The sequence below is a fragment of the Chroicocephalus ridibundus genome, chromosome 7 (genome assembly GCF_963924245.1).
Source record: "Chroicocephalus ridibundus chromosome 7, bChrRid1.1, whole genome shotgun sequence".
Taxonomy (NCBI): Eukaryota; Metazoa; Chordata; class Aves; order Charadriiformes; family Laridae; genus Chroicocephalus; species Chroicocephalus ridibundus.
The window spans coordinates 24,275,117-24,292,430 of record NC_086290.1 but is presented as its reverse complement, the minus strand read 5'-3'; the positions used below and the strand labels follow the sequence as shown (position 1 = coordinate 24,292,430).

Genomic DNA, 17,314 nt, shown 5'->3' with positions numbered 1-17,314 from the left:
GGGAAGGGAAGGGAAGGAGGTGCCTCAGCCACCGGGCGCTACCCGAGCTTTCAGCCGATGCGGCTCTGTTCGGCCCAGCCAGGCCCGGCGCTCCGCCCTTTCCCGCCCAGCCCGCCATCCGGCGGGCTGGGCGGGAAAGGGCGGGGCGCCGGGCCACTATAACAGCCGTCGGCCACCGCCCGCCGTTCCTCCTTTGTCCCCGGCTGCTATTGGCGCCTCAGGTAGAGTCATTTTCCTTACCGGGGCTGCTCCCGCGGGCACGGCTCGCCGCGGCCGCCTTGCCTCCCTCTACCGAAAAAGCCCCGACTCCCCAGGACTCGCTGTCGGTAAGGAGCCGTCTCATTCTCTCGGCAGGCCTTCCCGGGAGAGGCAGGCGCCGGGACGCGGTGGCGAAGGGCCGACAATGGACCGCGATGGGCCGGACGCCGCCCGCCGTGAGGTAGAGCTGGAGCGCAGCCGCTACTTGGAGCGCCGGGCCGTGGCCCAGGAGCAGCTGGAGCAGTGAGTCCGGCGGTGCCCTCGGGAGTGCGGTTTGGGTTAAAAATAATAATAAAAATCCTCCCGTGGGTAGCTCTGGGCTGTCGGGACCCGCCTGTCCCGCCGGTGGGGTGGCGGGGGGCGTTCGGGGCTCCCCGGCAGCTGCCGCCCCCCCCCCGGGCCGCGCCTGGGGCTGGGTGACTCACCCCTTCTAAAGCGTTGTTTCTGATCCTCCTCGCCCGCTGTTTCCTCCGTGGCTGTTCTCCATCTTCGGAGGCGCCTCTTCTTGCCGGTGGCCATGTCTGTCCTAATAAATTAATCAAGACAGTCTGTATTTTGGCACTGAGAGCAAGTGGGTTGTCACCCTGAGGCAAAACTCTCATCACTGCTTCCCCCAGCCCAGAATCATTCGTGCTGACGGTGCGGCCATGGCTTGCACAGTGCCGTGGCAAAAGCCCAGTTTGTACACGGACTAACAATGAAGCAAGCTAATCAAATTCAATCTAATATTTGAGTCCACATGCTGGTCCTGTTTGCTTTTGCTAGTATAGGCTTAACCATCAGCCTTGCACTGGGACTGAGCATTGGACAAAGGATTTGCAGGTACCTTTTAAAAACCGTGATTCTGTTTTTGATTTCTGACATTCTACTTTCATTTCAAAGTATCAGGTTTTTTTACTGTTAAAAGTACCTGTAGATGTACAGAATCTGTATCTGCTCAGTATTTCATGCATTCCCTAGCTTGCTTATTCAACTCCTTTTTCCGATTCAGAATAAAGGAGCACAAGCATCAGGCAGATCTGGCCAAGCTAGAAGATAAAAGAGAAGGGGAAAAAATGCAGAGACTGCACGGATTGTACCAATTGGAAATTCAGAGGGGAAAAGAAAAGGAACAGGAGGAAAAAGTTGAACGCCAGAGGCTGTATCATGTAAGTAACAGGAAAGCATACAGTTCAAAAATGCTTGTTTCACTTTGGCTGCCTGGAGTGAAGCGGTTGTGTTAGGCCCATGAATTGACTGGCTTACTGGTAACAGGAGGTTTGCTGGCAGCTTCAGATTATACGCCTACCCTGCCAGATGCAAGCCATGTCTTTCCTCTGTGCTTTTGAGAAAGGCCTCTTGGAAATTGTAATGTGGCACCTGAACTTTGACTGGTCTGTGATGGAAAAAGTGTGCTATAGACCACAAGGACATTGTTGACTTGAGAACTTGATTTAGGTTCCATGTACCTGCTCTATTTTAAGCCTGTTTTCCTTTGTTAGGAAGAGGGAATAGCCTGAGTCTGAACATGTCGATATCTTCTGAATTTGACTTTCCCTTTATGATTGGAGATGTTCAGAAAATTAGTCAAGACCTACTTAACCACACCTACTGTTTCCCTCCCCATGCCTGCTTGAGCAGGGAGACTGAAGCGGAGGTGCTGCAATGATGAGGCAGGTTGGCATGTGAGACAGTAAGAGCAGAGAATTCCCACTGAAACCCTACTTGCTCCGCCCCCCATATGTCTTCTTACCTTGGTTACACAAATTTTACCCCATTTGCCCCAAACCTTGTATATGCAATAAAAGCTATATATACTCAGAACTGCCACTTCTATGTGATGACAAAATGCTTTGTGCTGTACATTTTTTATGGTTCTACAGGCTCTTACTGTTTGAGCCCTTCAGAGTCTGTGCTGTGTGAATGATATGCAGGATGGGAGCAGTACAGTTGGAGCCTGTAGGGAAGTAGAGGAAAGAATATAAAAAGATACTATGCTTAGGGCTGCAACCACATAATAATTTTACTTTTGTGGTAAGTAGGTCATGAGAATTCTGTGCCATCTCTGGCTTTCTATCTTCTATAGCTTATACACTGATGCAATGAGAGCAACAACCTAACTCTTATTATAAGCTAGGCCTGAAGTCTGCTAGATATTTTTTTTTCAGTTCATGTTTCCAAAAGCTCGTTCTACATAAAAGTACTCTTCCATTTAAACAGGAATATGTAGCTGAACAGAAAATAATTAAAGCTGAAGAGAAACAAAAAGAAGACGAAGATGATGATCGGATTAACGCTTATATTAAAGGAAAAGAAATGATGGCTGATCTGACAAGAGAAAAAGATGCAGAGACTAATAGGTGAGTCTAGGGTTACAGTTTTCAGTGTTAAGATTCAAACTTGCAATTTAATTTTTATGACAAATGTTACTCTGAATTTTTATATCAGCAAAACCAGAACTTTGTGATGCAAGCAAATTTTCTGTAATTAAAACTTGAAGTAGAAAGTCCAGAAGAAGTGCCTGCCAGTTCCAGCAGTAATTGGTGCTGTTGGGGGTGGAAGTGGGATTGCGGGCTTTGTTAGGAGCAGTGCCTCAGGTAACCTGAGTGGATATCCTGGTGTATTATGGTAGCTCATGTTCTCCTGCAGGCAAATACAAGAGCACAAGGACAAAGCTTTTGAAAAACTAGCTGCACAGATGAACGAGGCATGGAAGATGGAAGATGATCGTCTTGCTAGAGGAGCTGCAGAGGTAGAAGATGAATACCAAATTAAAAACAAAGAGAAAGAAGCAAAAAAAAAGGCTGCCATTGAATCTATTGCTGAACACAGAGACACGGTGGTAAGAAACCTAGCCTGTTCTTATTCCTCTTTCTGTCATATACCTGTACTTCTGACTACCTTTTAGAAACGCTGTAGGTCCTAACACTGGCATCTTGAGTGAGATGCGCATGCAGGTTCTCACTTAGCAGCTGCCTCTCATATTTACCATCTATAGTTTCAGAACTAACTTCTTAAGAAAGGTGCAAGCAGTACATGTGATAATCCTCTCTCAAAAAATTAGAGTTGGAAGGCTCTGTAATTGTTGGCAATTTGCGCAAACACTTCCCAGACTCTGCACTGCTTATTGCAACCGAGGAGCCTGTCCCAAATCACAGCTGGTGCCAGGCATCGGAATGTTTCATAAGGTCCACTGACACCTTTCCTGGAGTCCTCTCTCCCTCCCCCATTCCGTGTTGGGTGCACATCTGCCAGGGCTGCTGACAGCCCTGGGCTTGGACACTGGCCAGCCACAGTGACCGTGCTTATCAGAACACTGATACACAGGGCTGCTTCTGCGGAAAGATAGGACTTCCAGCTTAGCAGGCACATTCCTTGGTTAACTTTTTTTTGTGTATTTTGTAAAATACAGCTGAAGATGAAAGCGGAAAAGGAGAGAGAGGACAAAGCAGAGGATGAGAAGGATCGTAATCAGTGGATGACAGCAGATCGTGTCTACTTGGAAATGGAAAAAGCCAAGAAACAAAGACAGCATGATGCAAGCATGGAAGTACAGAAAATTCAGATCCAGCAAATGGTAAACAGAAGAGCTGTACCCTGTCAGCCCCTGCAGGAAGAAGCATGCATCTAAACCCATAGTACTAGATCTCCTGTGTGGGAAAGAGGAAGCTTGCTGTGGGTGTGATGTGCATGTTTTGTTTGTTTTTTACCTGTGTGCATGTTGTGATGTTGGGGACCAGCCTCCTTGCAGAGTAGTGGAACAGAAACCTCTTCCAGGCTGACTTGGCCCATGCTGGTCGGGGAGGATTACCTGGGAGGGCTGGTAATAAGAAAGATACATATTACATATAATAAGAAGGAAGATCAACAATGGTAGATCACATCGTGTCCTGTGTCATTATGCCATTTTTTTAACCATGTCACTGCTGCTGTCTTGTATCTTCTGGGCAGGTCACCAAAGAGAGCTGATGTTCACTCAGCTATTCAATATACCCTTTTAGTGGTGGGTATGGCAGGGGAGAGAAGTGGGAAGGGATGGTGTTTGATAAGTATCAGCTAACATCCTTTTTCTTCACCAGGCTGAAAAACAGGCAAAAAAACAGCAGGAAAAACAAGCAGATTTGGATTATGATGCTCATAGAGAAGCTGCTTTTCGTAAGGATCGAGCATTTCAGCGATAAAGACAGTGAGTAACTGAATCAGTGCTTTTACTGGATATAATTTTTAATCTCCTCTCCAAGCATCTAAGGAAGGAACAAGATGTGGACTTTCTAACCAGGACAACTGCAAGAGGAGTATATACATATATAGTAGTTAAAAAAAACTGGGGGGAGGGGGGGAAGAATGGTTGATGTAACAACATCTGTGTTCCTCCTGCCAAATGTACAGCAGCCCCCAGCTTGCTCAGGGACTGAGCGAACACGTGGCATTTTGTAGGAGTGTTACAACTTCTGTGCCCCTCAAAGCCTTGCCTGAGGGCAGGGCCAAGAACTCTCCGCAGAGCCAGCACAGAGCCAGGTATTGTCTTGGTTGGTCAGTCCTGCTGTGGTCTGGGCTGCTGTGCTGGTTTTGGACAGCAGGACATGGCTGGCTGGAGCTGACTGACTCTCTGTACCCATGTCAGTTAACGTGGCCCATAAGGGGCTCAGTTGTGGGGTGAGGAAGTTGCTGCCGAGAACTTGACACCCATGATGCATGCGTTTCAGAGGTTTTGCCCAGAATAACTCTAGCCTGGTGTCAGGGCCGAATGCCCATCACTGGTTGGAGCGCACCTTCCTCTAAGTTTCGTCCAAAAGGGTCCAGTTTGTGATCTCTCTGTAATGGGAACTAAAGCACAGTAAGTAGGAACAATCAAGAGAGATGTTTCAAAAGACCTAAACTAAAAGGCTAACGTTTCTGCACTATCAACTAAAAGTCACACGGAGTTCTCCCCAGTTATCTCGGAGTAATTGATTTTGGAAATTATATATTTAAAAAAATAGAGACATGGCAATTAACTTGTGAAATTGTCTCTGAATACATTTTTTTTTTCTTAGCTCACTAATGAAAAATTTATTTCCCTTCTCTCTGAGCCAGTGCTCCTTTTATTACTTCAAGCTTTTTTCAGCAAGCAGAAGGAATGGAGACTTAATAAAGCCTTTTGATCACAGAAGCTGGAGCCTCGAGAAGAAGCACTGACTACAGCAGAAGCAGTGTTGAAATCTGCAGAGCTTGATAATGCTCCAAATGCATCCCTAAGTGCCTATTTGCACATGCTCACTGCCATGCAATTGGTGAGTTACATGGGGTTTAGTCTACCTCCACAGCAGCAAGAAACAAGGTGGACTGCAGCCTTATTTCCTACTCAGCTTCAAGAAACACCCTGTTCTGCAAATTACGTATGTCTGCATTTGCAGTCTACAGCCTGCTTCCGTGGGGCTTCAGCCCCTTTTACTTTGAACATCTACAGAAATATCAAATTCCAGTACCAGAAAACAACTCTTCCTTTCAGTACACCTAGAGTGAAGTAGGAATCCTCTGTAATTTTAAAGCACATTGGCTAAATAGGGATTTTGTTTCCCAAATTCAGCATGAAAAAAATCCATCATGAATCATGATGTCACTTTATTCCATTGACTTTGAGATGCACATGCTTCATGTGCTTGCTTCAAGTGACTAACTGTAGTTAGTAATCCTCCATAAAACTAGGCAAAAAAAAAAAACAACCCTCAAGTGTTTTAAGAACATGAAGAAATACTTGAGGTTCTAAAATTTTCAGCGACAAAGCATTTTGGTAACACTTAATTGCCTTTTACAGTTGAAAGGCAAGAATGGAAGGCTGCTTGCAGGAATAATAAGACTAAAATCAGTTTGATGTTTACAACATGTTGAAGAAAATGGGAAGAAAAGACAGGAAATAGGCTAAGAGAACAGCTCCTCGTGCAAGTAGAAGCAGATGAAAGCTATTGAACAGACAGATGAGAAATAAAAAGAGAAAACTGGGCTCATTCACTCTGGAAAGGAGGACACTAAGGAGTGATGAACTAACAGCTTACAGCTGCTTGAAGGGTAGTTACAAATACAGTGGAGCCAGACTCTTCTCAGCAGAGTCAGGTGCTTGATGTAACAAGTTGTGACATGGAACATCAGGCTGAGTAGTCAGGAAAACCTGCTTCACCAGGAGTATGGTGTGATGGCACTGGATCAGAATGGCCAGAGGCGGTGGAATCACCACCTGTGAAAGCTTTAAAGATGTCCCATGTAAGGCAGGAGGCTGGTCTAGCTGACCACCAGAGGTCCTTTTCAGCTGTCATTTAAAGATGGCAACAAAACACAGGGAGATGAATAAGATAACACAGAGGCTGCTAAGAAAGGAAATTGCTGACCTGGAAGAATCTGCTAATTGAAAGGTACCTCTAATCTTATGCCTAGCGTCACTACTTGTATTAGCTATTAGCTGAAGTTTTAATTAATAGCTAGCAAATCAGAATATGCTTAGAGAAATAATTTGACTAGTAAACTTCAATTATTGTTTTTGCTAAACAAAGCACCCTCTCAGATGGTGTGCTGCTTCAGGAGGTTGTAGCAGATGAGAAACATAATAGGTATGGGCCTTATTAGAAAGTCAAGACCTTAGAAATGTAAGGCAACCCTCGGAGAGTGAAATGGAGACCTTAAATCAAATGTATTTTTTTCCAAACCTGTCACACTGCTCTGGAAATAGAGCAGCAACTTAAGTTGGAACACATGGGCCTCCAGGGTCTAACATGGTATTCTCCCAATAGTGACACAACTGGTACCTGTGTGGCGATGGTACCTGTAAGGAAGTACTGTTGTCATGGATCTAACACAGCTCCTACCTAGGAAATGGAAGAGAAGCTTTCTAAAATGCCTTATATCCTAAGGAAATCTGAGTTAACTCCCTGCAGCTCTTCACTGTTAGGCAGTGTTCCAGGCTGGAGTCATTAATTCTGTTCAAGTTGTTTTAACATTAGTCTCTGCCATTGCTCAGCTCTGAGGAAGTTTGAAGAGGACACGTACCTGCAAACAAACTACCTGTGAACAGAAGAGTTGGCACCATGGCACTATTAAGGATGGACATTTTCATGTCCCAGTACAGACTGGCTGTGTGCTCCTGAAAAAAAAAAAAGAAGTTTTTCCAAAGGTCACTGGTTGGATTAGGTGAAATAATTTTTTCTGTTTCAGTAGCTAAATTTTTTCAGATGCCTGTTACTAACTTACGCCTTTCTGGTACCTCTTGAATGGAAGAGTGCTGTAACTAGTCTGTAATCTTCCTCCTCGTTCTAGCAGTGCATCTTTGAGAGAAGGAAAACTCACTGCTGCTAAATAGCTCCCAAAACAACCAACAACCCTCATCTGTGCAGGGTAAGATTTAAAAGGGAGTTGAAGTGAAGGCCAGAGGTTTGGCAGAATTGTATGAGATGTTGTCTTTGGAATGATCTTAAATTCATTTCTATTTAAAATAAGTTTAACAAAGCCTAGGGCACAACTTCACTTATGATGTGTGTAGTCAGTCCCTTTACACTCCTGCACTGCCACTACTACAATCAAAAGTTTCTTTTTGTTCTGGTGTATCATGGCCTTTGGCAGTAAGAACTAGATACCCAATGGGATACATAAATGATTCAAAACCTGCCCTCTAATCTGTTAAACCCATCTCCCTCTGATGTCTTAAACCCCTCTGTAGAGAGCAGTCTTAAAAACGTAGTTGTTCATAGCGGGTTGGTACTGTCTTGCATAAACCAGCATGGGCGCTTTCTCTTTCTGTGGGTTTCCTCATCTCGGATACATCACCCAGAGAAATGCACGGTTCTGTTGGGTGCTGAAGGGCCTGAACACCAGAACTGCAGGTGTAATAAAATTCAACATTACATCTCTGTTAAAGTAATTGCCCCTCCCCCTCCTTGAATGAATAGCACCTGGTCTGACTCCTTTACTGTGTAAAGGAAAAGAACAGGCAAAGGTTAGAAAGCAGCACCGCTGGAAGAAGCAATAGCTACTGAGCAGACCAGAGATGGGATCAAAGGTATGAGACTACTGAGATCTGGGGAATACAAATCCAGCAGCTGGTACGGTGGCATAGCGGGCAAGGGAGAAATCAGACTGTCTTTGGTAAAGCTTAGCATTGCATTACTGCTACAAGACAAGTATTTCTGCCTTAGTTTCAGTTACAGCCTCTCAACGCACACACTATTAATTGTATGGCAGTTAGTGATTACACAGTAAGATTTAAACTCTCCTTCTTTCTTCTTCAGAAATACATCCGACAGCTACGGAAGTATTTACAAAAGACTAAGAAGCTAGCCACTGTCACCTTACAAGTCACATGTGCCTGCAAACCTTACCGGTGCCCAAGAGCTGAAGCTAACTCAGGAGGATGTTAGAAGACATGCTGTTTGCCAGAACCTGCCTCTCTCTGCTCAGCTTCAGCTCAAGAAACAAGTACTGTAGCTACAGCCATAGCTTGCAACTGTACCCATAACTACTCTAGCTTATTACAGAACAAAGCAGTAGGTTCACTTTGTAGGAAGTGAAGAGGTAACGACCAAAGGTAAACTATCCATTCATCTGTACGTACTCCTCCAGTATTTCTGGGCCTCCAGGCTTAATTAAAACCTTACGTTTTGTCTTAAAATTCTTGCTAAGCAAATAATAAAATTGAATAAGGTGTTTCAAAACATCTGTCTGTAACAGTAAGATCAATGTTGAGCGTACCTTTTATTTCTGACCGTTTACTTACATTCACTTTGGAGAATGCAGCAGAAGATAGGAATACTATCTCGAGAAAGTTGCGGCACTGGCTGAGTCTTTAATCCTTCACGGGAGAGATGTCAGCAGCAAGACCACGCGTATCCTGCACTCAAGTTTCTAAACTGACTGTAGGAAATGTGAAAAGCACTTCCCTGCTTTCTCCTCAGCACTCTGCTGCCAGCACAGCCAGGTTGCCGGCCTGGGATACTGCTGTAGGTGACGTTTTGAGCAAAACTTGTTCACTCAATTCTAATCTGTCTGTAAGCTGTCCTACCACTATGTTTAAATTCACATCGTCGAGGAGGTAGTCCTTCTGTAACCAGTGAAAACTACTCTGCTTCACACACGCACACAAAAAGACTGGTTGTGTTTGTGTAAGTACAAGATCTAAGTTTGCAGCGAGCAAAAAAATTAGCGTTCAGACATGAGATCAGCTTCATTACATGACTGCATTTTTATACGTTATGATACATAGATTGCGAATAGACTGTTATTTGTCATTCTGTAGACATGGCTGCATTTTTATATGTGTTACGATACATAGATCGTGAACAGACTGTTATTTGTCATTCTGTAGTAGAAAGCTCTGATTCCATCTATAACGCAATGCTATCATCCAATTCAGCATGGAATAAAAATCTGACTATTCACATCTTCAGCGAATATGTATAGATCTTAACTGAAGAGGTAGCGTCCTGACATCAGCTCACCACACCTTGTCACTCTGTCCAATAAAAGGCTGGAGATTTGGCACTCGGAAGCAGGTTTACACACAGGGGTTGCACCATATGACTGGGAGGTGAATATTACTCTAAATAGAGAAGACGCTAAGTTATGCTGTAAGAAGCACACAGGGCAGACATACGGATTACGCTAACAAATATGCAAAAATGCATTTATTTCTGAGAAGTACTTCAATACACAAGTTGGACATGACATACCAAGACCTCATTCTCCCAGCTGACAAGTGGATCACCTGCCCTGTTTGGGAGCTACAACTTACAAAAAGTCCAAAAGACTGAGGTTTCCAAATGCTACACGCACAATACTGCCCGTACGATTAACCACAGTCCTTTTAGCTGGTGAAGGAAACCAGTTGCCAGCTAGCTCCTCCTTACCACTGATCATAAACTAACAGGCCTGACTCCTTTCCTGTCCTCCCAGCCCTCCTTTTCATTAGCAGTGACGCCAGCGCGCTAAAGCCCCACACTGACAGTTACCGGGATATGTACAGCATCTGCAGAGACGCCTCACTTCCTGCCAAAAATAGCAAGTTTTCCAAGTGCTTTGCATGTTGCAAAATTTCTACTCTATCAGTGCTGCATATAGTTCAGTTTATTTAGTCCTTTTAATGCTTTAGAACTTTTATGAATACAATTTGTATACCAACCATATTTAGCAGTTTAAGATCTGTCCTCTGAACTTACCGTGTTAACTACCCTGTTAGGTTCATTTGAACGATGACTTTATGATTAAGGAAGGACACTAATTTAATTCTTTAATGAAATATACCTTTACCTTTATGTAAACTCACCTAAACTCACCACCTTTATCGTATTTTATTACTGCCATTCCTTTTGTGACATTTCATACTAAAATTAGAAAAATTATTTTGGTGTGATAGCTTTTTTTACAAAAAAGCAGGTGAGTACTTTTGCTTTTATGCAACACAAGTTTTGTTAGAACGGTGTTCCTAATGACATGAATTATTCAAGCTAAGAAATAAGAATTATACTAAAAGTACATATGCAACAAAATAGAGCACTAAAGTTTTATGCTAGGGAACTGCAAATGTTGCAAAATGCAGAGTTCACAGACTTTTTGATACGCGTTTTCTGGAATAATTTAGTTAAATACTGCATTAGAAAAATTACTATTTCTGGCAAAAGCAGGAAAGCACAAGTAACAGTTTACATTTCTATCACATTGACTCTAGAAGTGTGAAGATGAATTTTGTCACTGGTATCCTCCAGGTTAAGTTGACAAAAAGGAAAAAAACCAACCCCAAACCTCATGGCTGCTGCTAAACTACTACTGCCTTTTCTCACGCATTCTTCAAGTCTTGGAGAGAGAGAATATATAGACAATTTAAAGAGAGGTCTTTGATAAAGCATAGCACGTAGATCTCTTGGTTTTCTATTATAAGGAAAGTCCTAAAAGCAGGGATACATGTTTTTGTCAATCAGACAAGCAATGAGTCTACTATACCCCTAGAAAGTGTGTCCAAAAATACTTTATTTGCTTCAATAAATCAACAGTTCCAGGAAAGGCAGCTAAAGGACTGTTTCTTTTATGTTTACATTAATCTAAAATCCACTTGCCAGACTGACACGATTACAAATTAGACATTGTTAGGGAATTATTGCAAGTTCTTCAGAGCATCTGACAAAGAAAATTCCATAGTGTGGGATTTCCAGTAACAAGTGAGAAGTTTCAGGTTAAAATTTTGACAACCGGATAGAAAAAACGCTTAAAATCTAAGTGCAGCTTTTTTTTGGGAGGCCTTTTTTTTTTCTTTTTTCTTTTCTTTAAAAAAAACAACCAAACCAAACCCAAACCAACCAGTGAAACGCTATGGCTACGTCAAAGAATTATCGGAGTGCAACGCATCTTTTACAGGCAATAGTGTCTACACAACCTTACCTTACACCCACCCACCCTCACCAAGAATTTGTGCTTCTGACTTGATGGCAGTACCCAGAAAATTCAACATCAAATAGTGGTAAAGTTCCAATAAAGTTTGGAAAGCTGCTGCCAATACTAAGTTCAGCATTCCATGTACACATAGGCTATGTGGTATTAGGAAAATGTCAGTATTTATTGTCAATACAACAGAGAATGCACGTCTAACTTTTGGAAACGGTTTCAGAGCTGTACATTCACTTAAACGTATGCTTACAAAGTCCAGTCTCCAGGGAGAGTGTAGTCTCCAGGGAGTCCAGTCCTCCCTGCCCTCATTTTACCTTGAGTCGTAAGGTTTACAAATTCTCAGGAGTAAGGTCAGCGCTGGGCTACTGACATAAAAAGCTGTCCTCTAAACGTACTACTCGTAAGCGTTGTTTTGGTTACCTCTAGTACACCTAAGCATTGCTTTGAAATATGCCTTCAACTTCAGTTCTCCAAGCCAAAAGCCAATGACCTGTCACGCAGCTGGCAAAGACGGCATTGAGCCACACTGGGAGTACAGCACTGGGCAGTTACTGTGACGCTGGGAAGAGCAAAGCCGTGCCACTGAGGGAAGAAATGGTTCCGGGACAGCAAGAGCAGCCGTAAGAGCTCACTGGCGCTTGGGGACGTCTTGCTGTCCACGGGACCGTGCTTCAGTCCTGCTGAATTTTTATCAGCATTCTCAGTTTCCGGTTTGATAAAGAAAGGTACCGATCTGGCAAATCCTCCCTCCTACAAGACTGTAATTGTTGTTTCAGTTTAAACAGAGCGATGGGCACTAGAACAATTTACCATTGAATAGTATACAGGCAAGGCACGCACTCAGCAAGAGATCAAGGGTATCCCACATGTGCAATTAAAAGTACCCAACTTCTTACTAAGTACATTAAAAACAAGAAGATGAGCTTCATGCCACCAACTCAGATGAGTGTTAACATGCTATGAAAGAATTAGAGCTCGTTTCATTTGTACAAACAATTTTCTGAACCGTAACAAAGAAAAAGAAACTCCATATGAAAGGGTATACAAGCGCGTCTTTTGAAATAACTGGTTACACACAACTGCGAACTACAATTGGAGATAATCTCCATTTGGAGATTTTAAATTAAAGACTTTGTAACGTTTTTTAACCATTCCTATGGATTGCCTTATTGCTGACTGTTTGCATTTTTTTCACCGTCTTCTACAGCAGGGTCAAAATAGTTGAGGGATTTTTTTTGTTTGTTTGCATGCTTATATGAGCTTCAGTGGTATGGCAAGAATATTGTCAGTAGCGCAAACATATTTCTTCAGCAATAGTTTGCTTGTGTCAGCTCTGTAAAAAATAGCAAAAGAACACTGCAAAGTTTTTAAATGAGATTCTGAGGCACGCGGCATGCCTAGCACAGTACAAATGCACCAAAGAAGCCTTTGTCTGAGCTGCCATACGTTTCTCTTAAGCCTAACTTCCTCGCTTTTTCTTCCTACGGTCCCCCAAAATAGGACTACAACTTCTCCAAAGCCATACAGAGTCCAGAGTGGCTTCACACAGGACAGGTCTGCTAGACAGGCCTTCAGGTCTCTCCTATAAACTCTTACACCATCTGTATCATCCACCCACACATGGGCTCAGGAAGTATTTTTACACATTCTGCATAGAATGACCACTGCAACCCCAAATTCATACTAAAACATGGGAAAAGTAAAGTTGACAGCCAAAGTGGCTCCGCTAACTGTTCTGCTAAAAAGTAACACTACATAATTCTAGTTTTCTTCCTGTAAAAAGGTCGCTTATGTTGTTCACAATTCCTATATTTTCTTTTGCTTTCAATGCATAACTAGTCACTTTCCTTCAGAGTAACAACTGCCTGGCTCACAATGCCAAGCCAAGTCTCAGCAGTCCTGCTCATCTGCCGTAGACACACACTGATCACTGGGTTATACAGCAAAAATGTTGACAAACTCGTAACAAAGACAGTAAGAACAAGCTATGTCATACACTTAAAAGATCTGCCAAAAATAAACAAACACACAAACAATTAAAACATTGTTTCACTTTGACACAACTTCCCATTAATGCTTGTTACTTCTCTTCAGGAATTTCAAGGTTTGCCAGCCTTTGGTGGGAATAGTTCACGTAAGGGCGGCTCTTTGGTGATGGCACACGTGTGAGCGCTCCGGCAGCGACACAAGCCACCCTCCTTCTCTCCCATAGGAAGGTGTGGAGGTGAGAGAGAAACAGAGGTGGGGGGGCCTAGAGGCAGGAGAGGAAAGCAGAAGAGGGAGGGAATTGGTTTGAGGAAGATACGCACATAGTAGAGAATGAGGAGGAATTCATAGCACAGCCTTTAGAGTGAGGGGACACAGGGAGGAAAGCAAAATTTTCGTTTTTAAAAAAAATTAAGAACCCATCTTACAACATTACTTGGAATTCTGCTTCAACTACCCCAAAACCCGCAGCGCTGCGATAGTTTTCTCATAGGCTGCTAAGAAGCAGGAAGAGCAGAAAGGATTTCCTGGTTCCTCACTCTGCCGCCCACTGTGAGTTCTGGTAATCTGTTTCATCTCTGTGCATCCATTGACTGGCAACTGAGGCAGGGTAGTCTGAAGCATCCAAGCTGAATTTTCTGCAGTAGACAAACATGACAACATGGAACAGAAAAAGGAGGTTGCAAGGAAAAAAAAATTACACTGATAAGCACTTCAAAAAAATTTTTTTGGGGGACAAAGAAATAACTCCCAAACACAGACGACTGCCTTACAGCATGAATGAATCCTACTCTTGGCAGTGACAGAAGCACAAACAGTGAAGATTTACTTCAAATAATTCACATTGTGATTACAAAAACGCCCCGTAATTTTCCTCTATAAATTAATTTCCTTAGGACTTATACCTACTGAAATGATGATGTGGCGACACAGGAACGACGGCCACCCTGCACCATTCTCCTAGCCTTAGGATGACATGTGGCATACTTGCAGCTTCTTCCTTGCACACGAAACAAGCTTCTTCCCAGGCAGCTGTTATTTGCACTAAACTAAGTTCATCAGGTAAAAAATAAATGCGGCACAGAAGTTATCTTTCTAGCTGCCAACACACAAGGATACAGAAACCAATGAAATACTTAAAACACAGCACACCGTATTACACGTATAATTCGGTTTTCATTTCAAGTTTATTAAAACTTTAGCAGTACAAATGATCCAGGTTTTAGATTATCAAAAGACCAAACTGAAGTCCACATCTTAAAAAAAGGCGTTCCCCAAAATGTCTCTAAAACTTTGAGACAACGGAAACATTAAGTCCACAAACTCATCCGTGCCTGTCGTCATCTGTTCCAGGACTTGTTTCATGATCAGACTTTTTATCCTTACTAGGGGCATGATCTCTCTCCTGACTCTTTGATTTTTGGTTTATTTCTTTTTCTGCTGAGGATCTGGTCTTTTCCTTTTCTTTACTGCTGCGTGAATATGATTTTTTTGATTCTCTCTCTTTGCTACTTGTTCTCTTTTTTGAGTCTGGACTCCTATCCTGATCTCTACTAGACTTCTTATCTTTACTGGATTCAGGACTGCTACTTTCACGGCTTTTTGAACGCCTCTTCCTTTGGCTTTCTGTATCGTTCCTCTTATATGAGCTTCTACTTTCTCTATTTGAATACCTCTCTCTGTTTCTGCTTTGACTCTCCTCCCTCTCCGAGCTCCTGGATTCTCTCCTCCTCCTATTTTCTCTTCCTCTGTATTTATCTGGTGTACCTCTCCTTTCTCTGCTTCTCGATCTTCCTCGTCTTCTTGTTTCTCTATCTCTATTCCTCGAATAGTCTTTACTTCTACTGCGGTCTCTGTCTCTGCTTCTCGATCTTCCTCTCCTACCCCTATCTCGGCTTTTGCTTCGATCCCTTGTTCTACTGCTGGAACTATGTTTTCCTCGAGCATGCTCACGCTCTTTGCTTCGTGACTTGCGTTTCTCCCTGTCTTTACTCTTCCTATGGTCTTGTTCATTACTCCTTGAGCCTGCCCTTTTACTTCTCTCCTTGCTCCTACTTCTTTCTTTATCTCTCCCTCTAGAATCATAGCGCTTTTCTTTTTCTCTACCCTTCTCGTGGTCTCTCTCTTTGCTTCTTGATCTTACCCTCTTTTCATCATGTCTACTGTGCTTAGAGTCTCTCTCTTTACTTTTTGATTTCTCTCGGCTTTTACTATGGCTTCTAGATTTAGCTCTTCTCTTGGCCTTGCTTTTGTTATGCTTGTCGTCTTTTTCTGAATTCCTTCTTGTCTCCCTGTCTTTACTGCTGGATTTGTGATCTTTTTTCTTCTCCTTTTCCCCTCTTCTGCTTGGGCTTTCAGAAACTTGTCTGTGGTCTGATATTTTTCTCTCTTTTCCTCTTCCTGGGCTTTTTTGATTATCTTTCTTGTTTTCATTTATTTCACTCCTTGGAGAGAGAAAGACATATTTTTTTAAATATTTTGAATCCCCCCCACTCTGAAAAAGTCAGAAGTGAGACAGCTTCACAACTGAAACTTAAATCTCATTAGGTCGTCTATATTAATAACTATATATTTACAGTAGCATGATTAAAATCACACACAGTTAAGTAATGGGATAACCACGTCAGTACCCTGGTTTTTTGGAAGTTACTGTAATTGAATATCTAAGATGACAGGTATTACTTTTTATATATATATATATATAAAAAAAAAATTTCAATGCATACGCTCCGGAGAGAAATAATCTTACTTGTCCCCTTTTATCCACCGTTCTCCACTAGACACTCTCATTCTTTGAGCCCTTTGCATTTCTTGCCTCCAATGTGGAGGAGTTTCACTGCGTCGGAATCGATCTCTTGACCTGGATCTGGAAGGTGTCCGATAACGCTTGAAGGGAAAAAGAGAAAATTGGGCGTAATTTTGAATTTCATATGCTGCGATAGCCAAGCAAGATTTTTATCCCTGCTGGTGGATTCTACACAGCACCTAACATGACACTTCACATGTATATACCGAGGTTACACTGACAAGTTATTAACTTACTGAAAAATATATCTGACGTTCAGCTAATGCAGGAATACAAAATACCTGATCAAATAACTATTTTTAAGATAACTTCTATTTCAGGATTTTTGTACTCTGCTAAGAGGTATTCTCCTGTTGCTTTTAATTAGCACAAATGCAACTCACTTTTCTCACAATGAAAATTCTTCTTAGCTTTGACAAGCAACACAGAAACGCACTTTTTCTTTAAGGTTTTTACTAAAAATTTGAGGGATAGAGACTTCTGTTACCAAAAAACATGTGCCACAAGCTGTGCATAGCATACGGTTTCAGAAAATCAGAAGAACCAATCTGACAGCTCTCCCCTGCCAAAAAGGAGAGGTCTCTTCCCCACATTTCCGGCACTGATGTCGTCCTGATTCTGGTGTTCACTAGAACCCTTTTTGAGCTAATTCCATTCACTGACTCACAGAATACTACAGTAACACAAAGAAAGCATTTTTTGTTTTTTCTCCCCCTCCTCTGCAAAATAAACTCAGTATGCAAACAGGAAATTAATTTAATTTTCCTTGAAACCTCAGTCCCCAAATCAATTACGATGCACCATAAATCCTGCCTTTTTAAAAATAACAATAAAAATCAACCATCCTAATGAAAATGGTGAGTAACACCAGCAGTAAGACTGTGC

At 42.5% G+C, this 17,314-nt stretch overlaps 2 protein-coding genes across 11 annotated transcripts in view; one reads left to right on the top strand and one right to left on the bottom strand.

Moving 5' to 3' along the window:
* The first annotated feature begins 111 nt into the window (after positions 1-111).
* LOC134518091 (cilia- and flagella- associated protein 210-like) lies at positions 112-9,640 on the top strand. Of its 9 annotated transcripts, none has more exons than XR_010071873.1 (9): positions 112-221; positions 355-501; positions 1,250-1,406; positions 2,458-2,597; positions 2,887-3,079; positions 3,650-3,814; positions 4,317-4,423; positions 5,314-5,510; positions 8,493-9,640. XR_010071873.1 is itself a non-coding variant. In XM_063340295.1 (8 exons), exons 2-7 carry the CDS (start codon positions 404-406, stop codon positions 4,416-4,418), a joined length of 855 nt encoding a protein of 284 aa, XP_063196365.1. In that variant the 5' UTR covers positions 112-221; positions 355-403; the 3' UTR covers positions 4,419-4,423; positions 8,493-9,640. The 9 variants fall into 9 exon arrangements, 4 of the variants coding, with proteins under 4 accessions (XP_063196365.1, XP_063196364.1, XP_063196363.1 ...); XR_010071869.1 differs by having other exon boundaries at positions 7,229-9,640; XR_010071872.1 differs by having other exon boundaries at positions 5,314-7,398.
* Positions 9,641-11,665: 2,025 nt separating this feature from the next.
* Positions 11,666-17,314, bottom strand: part of PPIG (peptidylprolyl isomerase G) — a 31,529-nt gene continuing 25,880 nt past the window's right edge. For both annotated transcript variants that reach the window (XM_063341366.1, XM_063341367.1), the window contains exons 12-13: positions 16,373-16,509; positions 11,666-16,067 (exon numbers count right to left, since the gene is read on the bottom strand). In XM_063341366.1, coding sequence (XP_063197436.1) covers positions 14,948-16,067; positions 16,373-16,509 — 1,257 coding nt within the window. In that variant the 3' untranslated portion in view covers positions 11,666-14,947. The remainder of the gene's footprint in view (positions 16,068-16,372; positions 16,510-17,314) is intronic.

Bases quoted from the DNA above. Each gene is read 5' to 3' on its own strand.
- LOC134518091 (XM_063340295.1), top strand. From the start codon at position 404: ATGGACCGCGATGGGCCGGACGCCGCCCGCCGTGAGGTAGAGCTGGAG. The intron at 3,080-3,649 runs GTAAGAAACCTA...TGTAAAATACAG, and splicing joins CTGAACACAGAGACACGGTG to CTGAAGATGAAAGCGGAAAA. The intron at 3,815-4,316 runs GTAAACAGAAGA...TTTCTTCACCAG, and splicing joins AAATTCAGATCCAGCAAATG to GCTGAAAAACAGGCAAAAAA.